At 37.1% G+C, this 19,863-nt stretch overlaps 1 protein-coding gene across 1 annotated transcript; it reads left to right on the forward strand.

The window, feature by feature from the left end:
* The first annotated feature begins 12,157 nt into the window (after nt 1-12,157).
* LOC140226698 (putative nuclease HARBI1) lies at nt 12,158-19,556 on the forward strand. The gene is made up of 4 exons (XM_072307138.1): nt 12,158-12,508; nt 16,707-16,973; nt 17,256-17,392; nt 19,274-19,556. Exons 1-4 carry the CDS (start codon nt 12,158-12,160, stop codon nt 19,554-19,556), a joined length of 1,038 nt encoding a protein of 345 aa, XP_072163239.1.
* Nucleotides 19,557-19,863: the final 307 nt, after the last annotated feature.

Genomic DNA, 19,863 nt, shown 5'->3' on the forward strand with positions numbered 1-19,863 from the left:
ACGTGAGTTGAGAGGGAGATGGTGGGAAAAAGACATATTGTCCAAGGACGTAAGCACTGGTCGGGAATCGAACTCTGGTCGAGTCGGGAGACGGGAGTTTTATTCACTATGCCACAGCACCGTCAAGAACCCCTAAGATAACACCCCAAGTTAAGAAAACATCTAAGTAACCTAGGCCTCTAAAAGTCCATTGTCTCCATTATGCAACATAAAATATGCCATTTCAGTCACAAGTACAATGTAGCTGCAATTTCTGAAGAAAATAGAGGAAAAATTCTGTCAAAATATGTCATGTCTAAATACGTCATGCTAACCCGTTCCTTACGGGAACCTGGTTTACCAGGTTCCCGTGGAAGCAACTGATATACGGGAACCTGGTTTACCAGGTTCCCAAAATGAAGACAAGGGTGCCTGCTTCAGTGGCCTAAATTCATGTTTCTTTGTGTTAAAATGCTCAGAAAAGTAGGTTTGATAAAAAGATCAGAGTTTATTCTATCAGGATTTGTTCTCCTGCTGTTTAAAAAAAGGGGGTTTTACAGTATTATGTACCTTTTCCTGATTTAGTTTTTTGCTTGTTCTGCTGTAAACTCGTACGAACATATACATAATGATCAAGGCTGAGATCAGTTAGAAATGCGGGTTCGCTGACCCCAGTCACCCCATTCAAGTACCTGGTTTTGAGTAGAACAACTCTGGTCGAGTCGGGAGTCGGGAGTTTTATTCACTATGCCACAGCACCGTCAAGAACCCCTAAGATAACACCCCAAGTTAAGAAAACATCTAAGTAACCTAGGCCTCTAAAAGTCCATTGTCTCCATTATGCAACATAAAATATGCCATTTCAGTGACAAGTACAATGTAGCTGCAATTTCTGAAGAAAATAGAGGAAAAATTCTGTCAAAATATGTCATGTCAAAATACGTCATGTTAAAAATATGTCATGCCTCATAAAATAACATCACTTATTTTGCGTGAGGACTAAAAAATAAGTGAAATTGGTCAACATAGCGGATCTTGACTTTTTCGTATTTTCTGAAAGAGGAGGACCTCTTTTAAATTATGCTAAAATTTGGTATCATAAAACGGGCCGTAAAGTGTGTTTTTTAGCAGTTTATCTCGAACATTTTTGGTAGAATAGTGTGATAAGGCGTGTCTTTAGAGTACCTTTTTCATTTCTGAAAAAAACCTTGCACACACTCTTCACTTTCAACTCTAATAACTTTTGAAAGGATAGTGCTACTGCTTTGCAAGTTGACATTAATTATGAACAGAATGTGTAAATGAGGCATGCTTAATTTCAGTTTAATCTAATGATCCCTTCATTGTTGTTACTCCGGTGGTTTACTTCCTGGTATTTGTCCCATTCATCGCATAGTCAGCACGGTTTGGTAAAGATTAAGCGCTTGAATAGACACTGTACTTCAGAGCCTCTTTTCTCAGTTCACACTTTTCCTGAGTCTGTGCTTTCTTTCCAATAATAGATAGGTTAGGAGAGTCCATTTGATTTGAGTTATAAATCATTTTAAAGCTTAAAGTCTGCTCTTTCAGAATATGGTCTTAACTAAAAATTCTTGTGTGGCGAATTTTTGTTTGTTTTCTAGGTGCAGGGTCACAAATGATGTGTTGATAGAAATCAAATGACCAATGCCATTTGTCTATTCCATGTTATAAATTGTGACCCTTCACAACTGCACCACAAAACAAACGAAAATTCGCCAGACATGAATTTTTAGTTAAGCAATATTCTGAAAGAGCAGACTTTATCCTTTAAAATGATGTATAACTCAAATCAAATGGACTCTCCTAACCTATCTGAATATTGGAAAGAAAACACAAACTCAGGAAAAGTGTGATCGGAGAAAAGAGGCTCTGAAGTGTCTCTTCAAGTGCCTAAAGGGTGTGTACAGCTCTGGTCAAGATGAGGAGTTAGCTTTTAACATTTTGGGAGATATTCGTAAACCACTCTATGAGATGTCAAAGACCATGCAATTCTAAAGGGTATCAAAACTTTATTTGATGGAAATCGGTTTCGAAGTGGCTGAGATATCCAAAAACAAAGTGAAACAAAGAGATCTTAATGAAGTTGTGGTATGTAGTCTTTTATTATTATCACTTTTTTGGATATCTCAGCCATTTGAAAACCAATTTTCATCAAATAAACATTGAATCCTTCTTAAGATTACATGCTCTTTCATATTTCATAAGAGGTTTCTCATTATGTCACTTAGGAATGTTAAAAAAAGGAATTCCCACCGAAACCAGTACTGTAAAGCCCTTTTAATCTTTACCAAGCTGTGCTGGCTGCGCGATGAATGGGACAAGAAAAAAAAAAACCCAGGAGGTAAACCACCGGATTAACAACAATGAAGGGATTATCAAATTAAACTGAAATTGAAAATGCCCAATTAGTACCTTTCGTCCATAATAATTCCAAACTTTCAAAGCAGTATTATTATCTTGTCAAAAGTTATTAGAGTTGAAAGTGAAGAGTGTGTAGAAGGTTTCTCAGAAATGAAAAGGGGACTCTAAAGACATGCCTAATCACAATATTCTACAGAAAATGATCAAGATAAACTGCTAAAAAAAAAACCCACTTTCCTGCCATTTTTATGACCCCAATTTTTGCATAACGTAAAAAAAAAAAAGACTTGCTCTTTCAGAAGATATGAAGAATACAAAGTCGGCCAGGTTGATACACTGCACTTATTTTCAGTCCTTAAGCAAAATCAGTTGTGCGACTTTTCGTTCGTTTTGTGATACACGGTCACAATTAGCCTTTGGGAAGATCTTTTTCCCTACAGATCCCTCGAATTAAAAACTTTCCTCCCGTCACCCGGATTAACGCAACAATAATCAACGATGACCAAGCGTCTTTCACTGCCGAGTACGATCTGGTTTTGGCGAGAAGGTTTTGGTTTTTCTTTGTCAGGTGTTCCTGAAATGATATTCGCCCCTAGAAGTTTGCGATCTCTTGATAACCTGCATCCCAGGGCCCGTTTCATAAAACTTGTTATCAGTGACAAGATGTTTTAGATGTTACAAGCTACTGAAATCCTTGCATCTGATTGGCTGAGAGCAAATTTGTCATAGAATTTTTTTAGTTTTATGTTTTATGAAATGTGCCCCTGGTCTGATATGACACAAACTTGACTAGAAGAAACTAGAAGAAACCCTAAACACGAACCTGCAGACGTGCAGGCTGGCCTAATGATTTTGATACATTAATTGACAGATCGCGTCTATTTAGTAAGACATGTTTTGTTCCTTCACAATAAGATGCAAACTTGGAAAAAAACGCAATTTGTCAATGTTGTCTTTAAAATTCATGTGCTCAGTCATTAATCACGTTTGCCAACCTAATAGGTGTCTTTGGGGGAAAAATGAGACTTCCCCTTTCTGGACAACTATTGCGCTCTCCATAGCTCACAATTATGAAACAGTAGCCTTCCAAACTTGGATTATTTTTCTTTTTGATACTAAATTTATATACTTCACACATAATTATTCACTAAATGTCGTTATTCTTTATGATCAAACGCATTTGGTGTTTTAGAGAAAACCAGGGAAAATTGACATTTAAGTGTAGATGATGATGAGATCTACTGATACATACCACACTGTGGCCCAAAGAAGTCAACTGTACAGGTACACTCGTAGCCAGTATCAGTCTCGATACATGTTCCGCCGTTTTGACACGGACCCGAAGCACAAGCTGGTTTGACGGCCCGGAAAAATAAACAAAAAAAAAAAAAACAAACACACACAAAAAAACATATGATATATGTATATATTACATACAATATACCAACAGCATCCAAGAGGAATTCCAGACGATGTACATAAATTGTCAACTCCATTAAATAAAGTTTAGATGTATGGAATTCATTGCTGTTCTGGAGCAGAGAAACCAACACTCAGATAAATCTGACACAATAACCACTAAACAATGTTGATGACATAGGAGGCGCATCTATTTCACAAAACTTAGTAGCAGTGTAATTTCGTTACAATACCACTTGTTTAACAAGTTTATCTGTGTAGAATCTACGCTTGCCTTCTTGTCTTGGTCCTCTTTCGTGAGCCCAAGCTAATGCATTCTAATGAAGAGGCTTTTATGTCACCATCAATGCTCATTGCAATTTCTCACATTTTTTATAACATTCTTATTCCTCATTCCAATCACTATAATTTTTGAAAGTATATACCCACTTTTTTAAGTTGTTCAAAAGAAAAAGTTTGGAAATCATCCTGAAGTCTTCGTTAAGACGACAAAAACGCCATTTTAACTGAAAAACGCAAGGAAAAAAATCCTGATAAACAATTACCAGTATGATTAACTATATCATTACAAAGTCCTCACAAGGTTAGAATACCCATCATAATAATGTGTCTGTTAATGTCAGTATCAGTTGTGACCCGCTACAACAAAATGATCCTAAAGTCGGGTGAGGTCGATTATTTGAAAATTGCATGACAAAATTTCCTAATCTTTCTGCTTTAAATTGATATATAACACATCTTATGAAAATAATCGGCTGCGGAGATATCGATGTTTGAAAGAGAGCATGTCGAGACGTATGGGAAATCACTGTTTCGAGAAAAGCGCCCGAAAAGTTTTCCTTGCGACGCAATCGCTATCAAGGGTCACGCTAGTCAATTTTCACCTCCGGACAATAGAAGGTAAACCCTAGCAACCCCCGAAATGCTCATTCAAGCACAGCGTCGGCGGTCTCCTCACCGACCAATCAGTGACCAGGATGCCAGGAGAAGCGGCTGGGCATAGCGCACCCCGCCCGCACGCACCAGTTGACTTGGCAGTGTGCGAGCTTCACGCTTCGGTTAGCGGCAAGCAGCAAACTGACCAATGAGATCACTCCGGTCGTTGTTAGGGGCGGAGCGTATCTGTGGCGCTCAATCCAAATTTTCGAACCGGTTTCTGCTTGGTTGAAACGCCAAAAACATGGCCCAGAAAAACGCTATTTTTTGGTCTTTCCTTTTATCATTTTGCTTCAAAATTTCGACAGATGATAGAAGACATGTCAGACTCCAATAATATGTCAAAATCAGAAAATCGTAAGTTTTGACCAATTGTGATGCTCTGACTTCAAACTCGATTTTCACGGCTTTGACCGTGCGCGACTTTAGGACCTTTTTGTTGTAGCGGGTCACAGTTAAGGTATTATCTCATGATGGGGAAAAAAGGTATATTCGATATTCTACACCTACTTCACATCATCAACATCACATTCTGTAGACCGTTATTCGACTTACATGCAATACGACATATGTAGCGCTTTTTTCCTTGTAGCATGGGATGATTCCCCATCATGGCTATCTCTTCATCAGTCATCAACTTGAGAACCATGGCAAACCGTCTCCCCGCTTGGAAGAGTACGCGTTCCACAGCTCATGGCAGTAACTGGGCAAAATTCATTTTGATCCTCTCTCGAAAGGACTTCAGAAACTTGCAAAGTTTAATGAAAGAACGGGAAAAAGCATTAAAAAGTACCGTGTATGTATTAATGCATTGATGCAGATACTAAAGAATTTATATATAATTTATAAAAAAATATAATGAATTAATAAGTAAGAAGCAATTAAACAACAGCATATATAGAAAAACACACATACACATTTCGAATACGAGCATGATGACTTATAATATTTTGCAAAACTTTTTTCCCCAAAATTAGATGTCTAATGATATTCCCCCTTAAGCCCCTTTTACACTTTCACGGATCGCATCACGGATGACCACGGATCGTCGATCAGGGATCATCCGTACTGTTTCCGGCATGACCGTGTTGACTCCATGAAGTCATCCGGCATTATCCTTGATCATCCGGTATGTCCGCGGAAAAAAATAAGCTTGCTTAATTTTTCATCCCGGACATCACGGACGAAAATCAATACGAACTCTTCCTTGTTGGCACCGTCTACTCCGTGTTGCTTCCGTATTCCTTCCTTGCAGGCACCGGCTATTCCGTGTTGCCTCCGTACTCATTCCGGGACAATCCGTGAAGACATCGGGACGTCCGTACTAGCATCGGCTCCATCCGGGATGAAAAATTCGTGTATTTTGTAAATACAAGCTCATGAAGTCCATTAAATTTGCTCATATCTTCCCCCATCAGTACAGCCAGCAACCCCTCATACTCTGTTCGTATAATGGTCGCACGAAAACCTTCAGTGACCCACACATTTCCTTGACCTTTTTTGTGTATGTGTGTGCATTTTGATTTGTTTTGTTTTGTTTTGTTTTGCTTTGCTTTGTTTTGTTTATGTGATGATGTTCCCGCAAAATGAGAGTTTGCAACAAAGAGATTTGCCTGACGTCGACAAGCCGAGGCATGGCTGCTGTAGATTTTCTGATGTGCTTGTTATTAGCGCTGGAGGCATGTTGCCTGAGAATGATAAAGTATCAAAAGCAAAAGTAAATGTTATCTGTCAACATTTTTGAGATATCCGTGTAAAGACCGCGAAGGGACTAAGTTGCATCCGTGCTCTTCCTTGATATGGCCGTGTTAGCTCCGTATCGTTTCCGCTGTGGTCCGCGTTCGTTTCTTGTCTGTCCGTGTAGGCACCGTACTTGTCCTTGTAGCATCAGTACTTGTCCGTGTAGACATCCAGTTGGCATCGTATTCACACCGGCATTGAGAGGAAAATCGATATTTTGCATGCCGGATCACCACGGATGACGATCCGTGGTCATCCGTGTAGTAATCCGTGAAAGTGTAAAAGGGGCTTTAGCAAAAGGCTAATAACTCTGAAATGACTTGTTGTTGTTGTTTTTTGTTTCATATTGTGCGTATATGCATTGAATGTGTGCAATTTGTGTATATTCTTTAATTGAAGATGGAAATAAGAACAACAACTCACACACCCATCGACAGAGCTTGCTTCTATTAAAATTGCGCTGAATACACCATTTTAGTGGATTTAGCGCCTTTATTTGGAAGCAAGCTCTTCAGATGTTTATATTTGTATTCGATTTATTACAATGCATCACAAAATCCACAAAAAGACCCACGTATTAACATTGACCTGAGGACACAAAACAAGTGAAAATAGAAATAATAATTCGATCTCGATTTATTAATATTTTTATAGAGTTATTCTTCTTTTACAATATTATTTTCTTTAAATTCAGATTGAGGTCATTAATGGAACGTAGATATGTTTCGGTTGTTGTTTCTGATCTCCCTGGACGCTTTTAAGAGCAAAATAGTGTGGTTAAGTTTGTCTGAAAGTGCTTCTCATGTCTTAAGAAAAAACAAACTTTCACACATAACTTTTCACTTTTAACTCTAATAACTTGTGAAAGGTAATGCTAAAGATGCTAATCTAAGGAGTTTGAAAGTTTGAAGGTTGGTGTTAGTTATGGATATATAATGAGTTACTAGACCAAAATCTAATCTGAGTATTTCTTTGCTGCTGTTTTCTGGAGATTGAATTCTGGTTTGTGTTCCATTCTTTGAAAAGAGCACGGCTCGGTTGATAAACGCAATTATTTTGGAAGCCGTTTCTAAAGGGCTTTGTCAACGGCTTTCAAAAGGGCTTTGGAGGCGGCTTTTGAAAGCCGTTGACAAAGCCCTTTAGAAACGGCTTCCAAAATAATTGTAAAATGTATAATTAGCGACATGATGATTAAACAAATCATTCCCTTCCAAAATTCACATATTGCTAAATATCTCCCTTTTACATAATACTTCAAAAATTGAAAAATTGGAGCATGCATTTTTTATGCTCTCATTATATGAGTCGTATGCATAGTATCGTTTTATGTAATAATTTTTTCTGCCTTGTATCATAAGTATTGAAAGATTATTTGCACTTTAACATACTCTCAAATATACTAAAAACAAAACCAATATTAAAATTACACATAAAATGTTGAATTTTGAATGTTGAAGTACAGACTTTATTCAAGCTCTTACTCTTAACCACGCCGTGCTCAATATGCGATGAATGGAACGAAAAAAAAAAAATCAGAAAACCAAGCCAAAAACAAACAAACAAAAACAGGATGTTTATCACCGGACCAACAGGGATTGTATAACTACGCTGAAATTTGACTTGCTTTATTATCATATTCCGTCAATGATTAATGAAAACTATCAATGCAGTGGCATCATTCTTTGCAAAGTTATTAGGGGATGAAAGAGAAGAATGTGGACAGCGTTTTTAAGAGTTGAAAAGAAGGTTTCATGAAAAACACCTTATGACACTATTCTACCAAAAAGTGTATGAGAAAACTGATAAATACGCATGTTTCCTGTTCTTTTTTTTATACAAAACTATAGATTAATAAAGTACATTTACTCTTTCAGAAAATGTGGAATTGGCTTGATTGACCCATTTTTCCTATTTCAGTCCTAACACAAAATCAGTTCGTGCAACAATTTGTTTGTTTTGTAATGCACGGTCACAAATAATCTATTCCTGAAGTGACAGTTTCTTTTTTAAATAATTGAAGTGATGGAACATCATGTACAAAGGACAATAATAATTCGATTTGCTCTTTCTTTGAAGAATTAAACGTTTAGTAAATGAAACGAGTATGAATTACCCAATACAACATTACAGCATGACAAATGGAGTAATATTACAAACAAATGGAACGTGTTTTTTTTTTTTTTTTGGTTATTCATATTCATATATTATCATACTTCATTCTAGAAACTTCTTCGACACTTCTTGTAATCTTCAATGCTATGCGTTTGATATGGTCCTAGCAGGTAAGGAATTCATCTATTGTTACAGCAAGAAAATGAATTATTGTTTTTACATACCGGAGCACAATATCATCTAAAAATGATGATAAAATAATGGGCTCATTGCGGTGCACTTGCATTAACGCTATCTTGTAGAATTTTGTCAACATGAAAAATATTTCATAAACGTTCAATGCCCAGATCCACATCCACGCATACATACATACATACATACATGAAACACCCACGTACGTTTCACTTGCCCTAACATGTTAGTGTCCTCCATGAAAAACAAAGAAACAATAAAACAAACTAATAAACTAGCATATACAGAATAACACCAAACATTAAACATAGGAAAAATAAAATAGAATGTCAAAAAATGAACGATTATTAAAGAATTAGAAATAATAAAATCAAGTTTCAATAAAAAAAAAAAGAAATAGACAGAGGCTCAACTCACCAAGGTGGATTCCTACGAAAGCAACCAGAAATACAAGAGACAGTTTTCGGTCCAGATGTGAAGCATTGAAAGGCTTTTTTCCCCAGCTTGGCAAACATCGTTGAGGATACATTATGTTTAGTTATCAATTCATGGATGTTGCCTGAGTGAGGACGAGTGCCTTCTTAAATAGTAAAATTCAATCTGGTGGTCTGAAACCATACATCCCTTGGAGCGCGGCAGAAAAATGTATTACTTTGACATTGGCTTCCAGAAACGGACTCTTCTTTGCTCTGTACACTACGTCAATATCGATGATGGCAGCGCAATGATTGGTTAAGCTTTTGCTCACTCCACCTGTGTGTCGTTGTTTTCAGTTTGTTTGTCTCTCTGTCAAATAAAATGTCCATTACACGTGTGAGGTAAAACTTTGTTTTCCCTACTTGACAACATAATACCCAGTACCACCCAATTGCTCCAAGCAAAATATTAAGTCATTATTCACATTGAAACCCCCTCCTCCTCTCTGTCTCTCTCACACACACTCTCCCTCCGTCTCCCCATTCTTTGGTTGCCGTAGCTGAATTGTTTATCTCATCATAATAAGATAATTATAGGGAATTGAATCCTATGATGAGTTACAATTAGCTCGATGGGTTTTGTCCATTTTTGTGTTAAGAATATTTGGCTTGAATGTATATGACAACGATCCGATGGAATATTAAGTACATGATTAATAATGCGTCATAGGCATGGGATGACAGGTAACTGTAGAAACATCATGATCTAGTGGAAAGAAACATTTTCCAGGGGAACACGTTGTTTTTGTTGTAGTTGTTTTTTGATTCACGATTTCTTCGATTTGTTTCTTTTCTTTGAACAGCCCGAAGAAGGTGTGTGTGTGTGTGTGTGTGTGCGTGTGTGTCTGTGTGTGTGAACGGGAGGGGGCGGGGATTCTGATCTCTAACAGTTCTTGATGATTATTTGAAATTTCTGTGGGGATAAAGGAGGTTTCATGCGGCCCATTACGAGTGGAGGAAAACGCAGTGTTACCAGTGTTGCCATGCTTTGGAGAAACAATCCGCTTTTCAAATCTCTTTAAGTTAAAGTAGATTTTTGTTACCCGCGAAATGTAATGAGTAAAGATGCCAAACTTTGCTTTGATGTAAATTGTATGACAAATCTACGATCGTTTTCTCTCAAATGACCAGTAGCAACACAGTGTCAGAAACTTCGAATTTCCTCGCAAATCTAGTAAGGAATACCACTTGAAAGCCAATCAACACATAAGATCAAGCTATCTGTGGCAGGAATGGAATCATGAGAAACGTTTTTATCGTACTGTGGCATTTGGCGATTTATCGGTCCGTTTGGGCGGCTTTGTGCTTTTGAGCAGAATATGCGAAGTCGGCACGCCATCGACTATTTTAGTTGGAGGTGCGAAAGTGGCATATAGAGAGTTAAGAAGGCAAATGTAGTATGTGTCGAAAAAGTGTTTACTTTATTTCTTTTCTTTCTTTCTTTTTTTGCTGATTGTATATCTCATAGGTAATTTGGTATTAATCAATTAAATTATTGAAACAGGTGTCAAGTTTTCTGGGTAGTTTAATGGCATAACTTAGTGTAACTGCCCTCCACCCCTCCCCCTAAAAAGGGCAAATTTCTCAAGCAAACATTTATTATCTTTTCAAACATTTATTATCTATTCAAAGCTTTTTAAAAGACGCTAAAATTGTAGGTGTGTATATGGGGATGAGTCAATAAGAGCATAGTGCATATATCCAAACATTCACACACACACACACACACACACACATACACAAGGTTATATGATTATGAATAAAATCATTTCAATGAAATAAATTTCTATTTCTGGCCTCGTATCCATTAGCAGGCAGTAACGTTCGTGATGAGGTGTGAAATTTCCTTGTATTGCCAAAGACTGTCCCCCAAGATGATTGGAATTATGGGGGGGGGGGGGGGGTAGAGGAGGAGAAAGAGGAAATTAGAAGGTGGATATATATATATATATATATATATATATATATATATATATAATATTTCATACAGAGTTGGAAGCTCAAATTGCATATGCACGTGCACAGGTTTTGAATGTCATACACATAAAATGCATTACATTTTGCCAAGGTTTTTCATTATCGGCAAACACTTTGATATACAATGTCAATTGTTTTGTTTATGGTGTTGTCCCGTCAGTATTGCCTGAGCCGATGAAAATAGCAATGAAGAAACACACAAAATATGATCATAACCAAACATTCATTTATCAATCCGTCATAATGAAGAGAATGTAATTTCCCAAAAGCAATTCACGGTTATTCTTGGACACTAAAATGGCTCCTATGGTACGATAATATTGCAAAATATCCTAATCATTATTATCTTTATTTGATGGCAATACATTTTAATGATATTACCATCATACGAAATTGTTCTTTTCATCAATCATTCATGTCGCTTATCAGCTATCGTTAATGCTGCATTAGGCGTCATTGATCGAGAAAAGTACAGCACAAGGTAAAATTTTCCTGCTCCGTTTGGCTGCACACTCTCCACATAAAAAACAAACAAACAAACAAACACACAAAACACAAAGAGCAATGTGAATTGAGTGAAGGCAGCAACATTAGTAGAACCCATCAATGCAAACTTGAGGAAAATTGAACCATCGATGCAAAAGTTATGCATTCTTAACGTTTTGGTTTATGAGCCCCTCGAAGAGGAATCTACATTAGTTTATGACATCATGGGCCCGTTGCATAAAACTCCAACCGGATTTTTTTCCGGTTGAAATCACAAAATTCCGGTTGGAAACTCCCAACCGGAATTTTACGATTGCATAAAACTCCAACCAGAGTTTTCTACGGTTAGCCGGACAAAACTCCGGTTGAGAATATGAAAAATTCCGGTTGGTGTAACCCTTGCCCTCACACTAGCGGTTGCTATGCTAAAAACTCCGGTTGGACTTCTTTGTTCCAAAATGGCTGCAATTCTGCAGGCAATACAGGCCCAGGCAGCTCTGAGAAGAGAAAGAATATTCAGAGATCGCCTGCATCCCTTAGATGCATACGATGACCATCAATTGAGAAAATTATACAGATTCTCTAGAGCTGGGTGCATTGCCATCATCAACAGGCTTGCCCCAAGAATTCAATATCCAACTAACCGCAATATGGCTCTACCACCTAGCCTCCAAGTGTTTGTGTCACTGCGATATTTTGCCAGTGGCAGCCTCCTTGACGACACCAGTTTCGTTCATGGGATACACACATCGACTGCATGCAGAACCATTCAGAGAGTTGCACACGCACTCTTTGATATGAGGAATGAGGTAATTATTGATTTTATTTTGGTTCCCTTGATGAGAAACGATTGCAAAGCTAAAGCTGAACCAGTGTAAACCTTGCATGGCCAGCCTCCTTGACGACACCAGTTTCGTTCATGGGATACACACATCGACTGCATGCAGAACCATTCAGAGAGTTGCACACGCACTCTTTGATATGAGGAATGAGGTAATTATTGATTTTATTTTGGTTCCCTTGATGAGAAACGATTGCAAAGCTAAAGCTGAACCAGTGTAAACCTTGCATGGCCTTGCCCTTGGATTTGATCGCTCAGCCTGATTAGAGGCTGGCCTGAGGGGTAGACTAACAATTAGACTATTTAGTATAATAATAAACACTGTATTCTGCCAGGATTCTTCAACTCCCTAAACTAAAGGCTACAGTTAGGCCTAGCTGGTTAGCAGAGTCTAGAGCAGCTTTCCAAGATGTGCTGTGATGTAGCAGACTATAACTTTGTATCAAGTAAAATCGTACTGTCGCAGCAGCTGGGAGTAGCTCGCGCTCGCTACAGCTACCCTGTGCCAAGGCTGAGCTAGCCTGAGCCGGAGGCCGAGGGCCAAGGAGCTAGCTACACTGCCTGCTATAAAAATTCTTTTTTGTTACTTTTTGAATTAAAAAAAACCCATTCAATTCCTTTCACTAAAAAAAAAATGTCACTCAGAATGACAGGACACTTTTCAGAAGTAATAGAATCATTATTCATTCCGAATAATAGCCTAAATAATCTTTAACAAGTTACCGTAAAGCAATTCGACCACCACCAACGCAAGTCCCCGGTTAGTCCCACACACACTAAATAATGTAGTGTACAAAGTACCCCCCCCCCCCCCCAAGCCAGCTAAGCGCCGCTGCATCGTAATAAATTTTAGATTAGCACTGCAACTTTTTGCAGTCGTGGTGTATTCTGCAACTGTTCCAAACCTAAACCACAACCTAATAATATCTTACAAGTACCTACGAATAGTATACCTGAGGCTCAGGCTGAGGTTCACTTATCCTTTCGTCAGACATACAGTAGACGAGGCTGTCAGGCCAAGGCTCGGCAATATCGAATTGAGAGCTACTAGTGTATGCTGGCGCGCTAGCATATATAGCGGCTTTAGACGGCTTTAGCGCTGATACGGATAGAGAGTTTGTTGTGGGAATACATACCGGCCGCCGGTGGTGGGTTCGTTTTGTTTTTTGTTTTGTTTTGTTTTTTTTCTATGCGGATGCATCCACAGTATATGCGCATGGATGTACGAGAGTCGATCATACTCGAATACAAGTCCGCACGTGCGTACGTACGTATGGTGATGTACGTGTAAAAAAAAAAGAAGAAAAAAATAACAGGAAATAAATAAAGGACTACCGGTAGTAATAGAAAAATAAAGAATTGTATACTAGTAAGTGGCAGCCAAACTGCATCGATGTTGTTCTGAATATACGTTTACACGAAAAAGAAACAATCATGATATTTTAGATCCCAATGACCCCACATACTTTTGATCAATTTAAAAACAACTTAGTTGCTTTTTCTTTTATCTAAATTATTTGTTAAACTGGAAAAAAAAATCCACTAATAATTGGCAAATGTCAGCGAATTTCATATCATGCTACTTTGACGGATGAGTTGCCATACATTTTTAACTGGAATTGGCATTTTTTTTTTTTAATTCTCCAAATATGTTAAGAAACTGCCAACACTTGAAACTAGTTGAGAGTGAGACTCCCATAGGCCAATGCTATAATTTAGGAGTCAAAATGAGTGACATCAATAGAAATGCATGCAAATGAAATAAAGTTTTCGAGTGAGAAAGGACCAAAATGCGTGAGTCGATCTCACGCTCAATGCGTGAGAGTTGGTAGCCCTGGGGGGTCTTGTATTTTAATGGGTGGAAAAGGTTTGTATTTGGGAAATGGCAGGCGTTTTCTGAATGATTCCGGGGGGGGGGGTTGTCAAGTTTTGTGTACATTTTGGCCCGAATTCACGAAGTTGCTACCGGTACAAATGAAACCATGGTTTAAACCATGGACATAACTATGGAGCGCCAAGTGTCACACGGAATATTGGTCATTTTGTCGACAAAATGAGCATTTCGTTAAAGAAATTATCATTTCGTGGACGAATGTTCATTTAGTTACAAAATAATCATTCCATTGACGAAATATCTGATTTCGTAACGAAATATTGCATGCGACACTTGGCGCTCCATGGTTTTTGTCCATGGTTTAAACAATGGTTTCATTTGTACAGTACCACCTTCGTGAATTCGGGTCTTTGTGTGTAGTAGGGGGTGGGGGGGGGGGTGAACCATGCTCGTTCAAGGGGATTCAATGGTGTAGTGATCCATAGCAATACCAGATTTCAATGAAGAAGTTCCCAAAATGATTTCTCTTGGATTTCCAAACCAAGGTCATGAAAAAATTCTCAAAGTATGCGTTAGCAGTAACTATCAAAATATGTCTAATGACAATTGTTCTGATTTATCTATTTTGAATTGATTCACTTTGATACCACTAATGGAACTAAGACGATTACTATAAATCTGATACCTTAGCACGAGTCCTGGGACCGCCACTACTAGTCCCGTCTCATTCAACATCCAAACCCCCTTCCCTCCACAAAGTTCATCTAAATGAAACCCCCCCCCCCCCAAAAAAAAAAAAAAACACACACACACACACACAAGTGTATACAATCACACATATGTACATACAATAAGAACACACACTCATTAAATTTTAATATAAAATCACACACCCAAAAACAAACATACAAATTTAAACTACTTGTTGACAATTGTATTTAGACGTCTGTATTGTATATAAGCATAAACATATTTTTTCTTCATTCTAAGTCAAAGGACTCTATGTAATGTCATATCTAAACAATTTTCCAAAAAGAAAAAAAAAATTCCTTCAAACGTGACAAAAGACATGGAAAAAAAACTAACAATTTACAGAAACGTCTACAATAATATTGATCCTCTTATAATTTATTGCAGTTTTTTTTTTACTTTATAAAAAACAAAATTCTTTTGCTTGCACTTCAAAGATAATATAAAGTTTTGTTACCTCAAAAGTTTCCCTGAGTTTCCTTGTCTTAGTTTGTGTTTCAGGTTAAAGTACCTTTCATACAACTAATACTGTGAGACTTACTCGCCCCAAAGAGCTCTCAAGTCTTGGTAATCATGCAATAATGGTTTTGTACCAGAGCAGAGCGGGCTCTGAAAAATTCGAACGAGCTGTTAGTTTCACTAAACACGGTATCGCGATATCAATGTACACGTATTGTACGAAACGATTATTCATGGAAACTTTTGAGGTACCAAAACTTTATATCTTTAACCTATCCAATGCTAAGATTCTACATAATCATCATTCTTGAAATAAATGTTCTTATGTCAAATTCAAATGACTGTGTAAAAGTGATTAAATTTTGAATATTTTCTAATCTTAAAAAAAAAAAACCTTTGATGTACACATGACCATTATTCCAATCCACCAAAAATTTCAGATTTCGACTAAGTTCTCACATGAATGAACACAGAATTTTAATTTCTTCTTCATTTATTTCTTACATGAAAACAATTGATGAACAGCATTGATGGCTGAAAGGTTCAGCTTACAATATAAAGTATGACAATGCTAGTGCATAAAGGTAGATACAGTGGAAACCCATTATTACAAGGTCCTTGGGACCAGAGAAATATACTTGTTGTAATGAAACATTTTCATATCAAGGTAACAAAAACATTACAATACAATACAAAGGAAAATCACAATTTGGGACCACAAAAAATTACCTTGTGATAATAAAACCTCATTATATCAGTGCTCATTATAACGAGAGTCCACTGTACAGAATGAAAATGAAATTAACAAATTATTCAACATGTAAAGATGAGAATGAAACATTCTAAATAAAACAATATAAGAATACCTGGGTTGGCAAGATTTAATTATCAACATTATTCAAATCATAGAAAATAAACTGAATTTCAATTCTGTGCTGTGATATGATATAAGAATAAACATAAAATATTACATAAATCATATACATGTATAAAAAAGTAATTATAAAATACAATACAAGCACAGTATATTAAGATAATTGTTTCCAAATGATCTCAATAATCATTATGAAATTCTTCAGTTATGCACATTTCTTGTACCATTTACGGTTTTTCTTGAATGTAGGTGATCAAGTTCCCAGAGTCCCCAGAAGAAGTACGTGCAGCCAACACATCGTTTCATGAGATTGCAGGAATGCCGAACATCGTGGGTGCCATAGATGGCACCCATGTAAACCTTTATGGAGCACCTCTGGGAAACGATGAATACATTTACATCAATAGAAAAGGTCAACATTCCTTGAATGTTCAGCTGATCTGCAGTGCCAATTACATGATCACCAATGTGGTAGCCAGGTGGCCCGGCAGTACCCATGACTGCAGAATTTTGAAGGTAAGATTTAAATACAAAAAAAGCCAATGTTTCGATACAATCATGTTTCTGCAGAGTATGAAATTTGTCAAAAGATAAAATCTAGATGCACACAATTACTGCTTTCCTCTGTTTAATGTAATCTGAAATATCAAACCACTTCAATACAGATCAATTCAGAAAGTTCATCTTTTCATGTTCAAAGGTCATAAATGACCTTTCTTTTTTATATTTCAGTTCTTCTATGGTTTAGTTGTTATGTCAATTTCTTGAATTCCTTCTTTTATTTCTTTGAAACTTCAGAGAAGTGCCATTGGCCAAAGATTTGAGAGAAGGGAGCTGAGTGGCATACTTGTCGGGGACTCTGGGTACAAACTGGAGCCATGGCTTCTCACGCCTGTAAGAGTGCCACAAAATGAAGCAGATCAAGCATACAACAGGTGACATATTGAATATCATTAAATTATATTTAAATATTATTGAAGATAAATAATGCCCATGTCAAAAATAAGATAAATATATGCATATACATCTATATAATTATGTACATATAATACATACATTTGTATAAAGATATCTATATGTAAACTACATAAATAATTTAACTTTATACTTTCTGTAGATGACAATACTATACAGCGAGTATCATTTATATGTGATAAGCAAAGGTTGGCAAGGTTTTATATACAGGGAAACCCCGTTTTAACAAGCTGGGATATAGCGAAATACCGCTTTTAATTAGGAGATTTTACCGGTCCCATTTTCAACTGCACATATTGAAATGGTAAAAACATGCATACATTTACAACATGAGGTGCTGGTTGTAGCGAAGAAAAAATGGCGGTCCTACTGACTTCGTTATAATTGGGTTTCCCTGTATTAAAATTCTTTCAAAAAATAAATGCTAGGGACATGCTGAGATAGAAATGCTGTACCAAGCGATGTAGATAGTATGGCAGGTATTCTTTCATTTGCCAGTACAAACAGTTACAGCTCATGCATGTCCTTGCTTGTACTCATCTATGCAATTGGATTTGAATATTGTACCAGAACATGCTTACACATGTATTCACATTCAAACTTGGAAAAGTACACTACAACTTCTGTAGTATTACAGGTTGAAATATATTATTGATACCATTTGGCAATAACAATTTTCACAGGCACATTACATAACATTTTGCAAATTTTACATAAATGATGTAGATATCAATATCTACTTATACGCTTGAAAGAAGGCAAGTGCCGTGATGTGTCTCGCCCATAAACGTAAAACACCTTTTTTTTTTTTAATATTGTGTTCACATATGGATCAAAAGTTATGAGTCATAATTAAATGCACAGTACATTGAGCCTGAAAGTTCATTAACCCCTGCCTGTGACCACTGACCTTGTGGTGACCATCAACTCCCCAAGGGACATCCATCATCCAAGTTTGGTCACAAATAGCTTACAGATCAAAACTTTATGGTCCATAATTGAAACGTGCCTCCAAAACTTAACATTGGGCCCTAAAAGTTCATTGACCCCTGCCTGTGACTTTGACCATGTGATGACCATCAACTCCCCAAAGGACACCTACCATCCAAGTCTGGTCACAAACGTACTTATGGATCAAAGGTTATGACCCAAAATCGAAATGTGCCCTACCAACTTAAAGGACAAGTTCACCTTCATAGACATGTGGATTGAGTGAATGCAGCAATATTAATAGAACCCATCAGTAAGAGTTTGAGGTAAATCGGACAATCCGTTTAAAAGTTATGAATTTTTGAAGTTTCTGCTTAGTCACTGCTGGGTGAGCAGACTACTACAGCTTCTGATGTAACATGTGTACAACGATATAAAGAAAATATAAAGAAAATTCGAGATATTTTAACTTTTCTTGTATAATAAAAGAACATTTGACTTCCCTCTTTTAAAAGGTAAGGATGAATAATATTACCCTTAACATACGTCACTGACAAGTCAAGGAAATGTGAACTTTTTTCAAAAAGTAAAATTTTGTGAAATTCTCGTTTTATTTCCTTATAACGTTGTACGCATATGACATCATACACTGTAGTAGTCTTCTCATCCAGCAGTGACTGTGCAGACACTTTAAATTTTCATAACTTTTGGACGGATTGTCCGATTTCCCCCAAACTTTCACTGATGTGTTTTAATATCATTGCTGAATTCACTCAATCCACATGTATATGAAGGTGAACTTGTCCTTTAACATTGGGCCCTAAATGCTAATTCAAATGAAATATAAAAAGATGGTACATACTTTGAATTATGCTTTTAAATGGTTGCCTTCTTGCCTTTGAAATCAACAGGGCTCACTGCAAAACGAGAGTACTCATAGAGCAAGTCAACGGACAAGTCAAGAGTAAGTTTAGATGCCTCAATGGACAGGGTATCCCAATGGCCCCGGAGAGAGCGAGCAAGGTCATCATCGCATGTTGTGTTTTACACAACCTGTCCAAACAGATGAATGAGCCTCAAGACAATTATGAGATTGAAGAAGCTGACCAGCCAGCAGTGCACGATCAAGAGCTGAACAACCCAGCTGGACTTGCTCACGACAAAACATCATCCAAAATTATTTCACAGGTGTGAATGTATAAATTGAAGACATTCATTGGAGTATCATGTGATGAGGCAGAGAGAGGAAGTTATATTCAGGAGGCAGAGACAGGCGCAGGTAGTCGAGGAGGTGGAGAGGTGCATGTAGTCAGAAGAATAAAATGATCATTATTAAACAGTTACTACTATAAGAAAACAAAGGCCTTTCTATTGTTATACAGGGTGGCCCATAGAAAAAAAGGAAATCCGATTGTCTGTAGTGCATCAGCACACACAACTACAAGATAGTCTATTTTGGTAACTGAAGTGATTTCATTGCTCCGTTAATTAATGGTATGGA

This window comes from Diadema setosum, chromosome 3 (assembly GCF_964275005.1).
Source record: "Diadema setosum chromosome 3, eeDiaSeto1, whole genome shotgun sequence".
Lineage (NCBI taxonomy): Eukaryota > Metazoa > Echinodermata > Echinoidea > Diadematoida > Diadematidae > Diadema > Diadema setosum.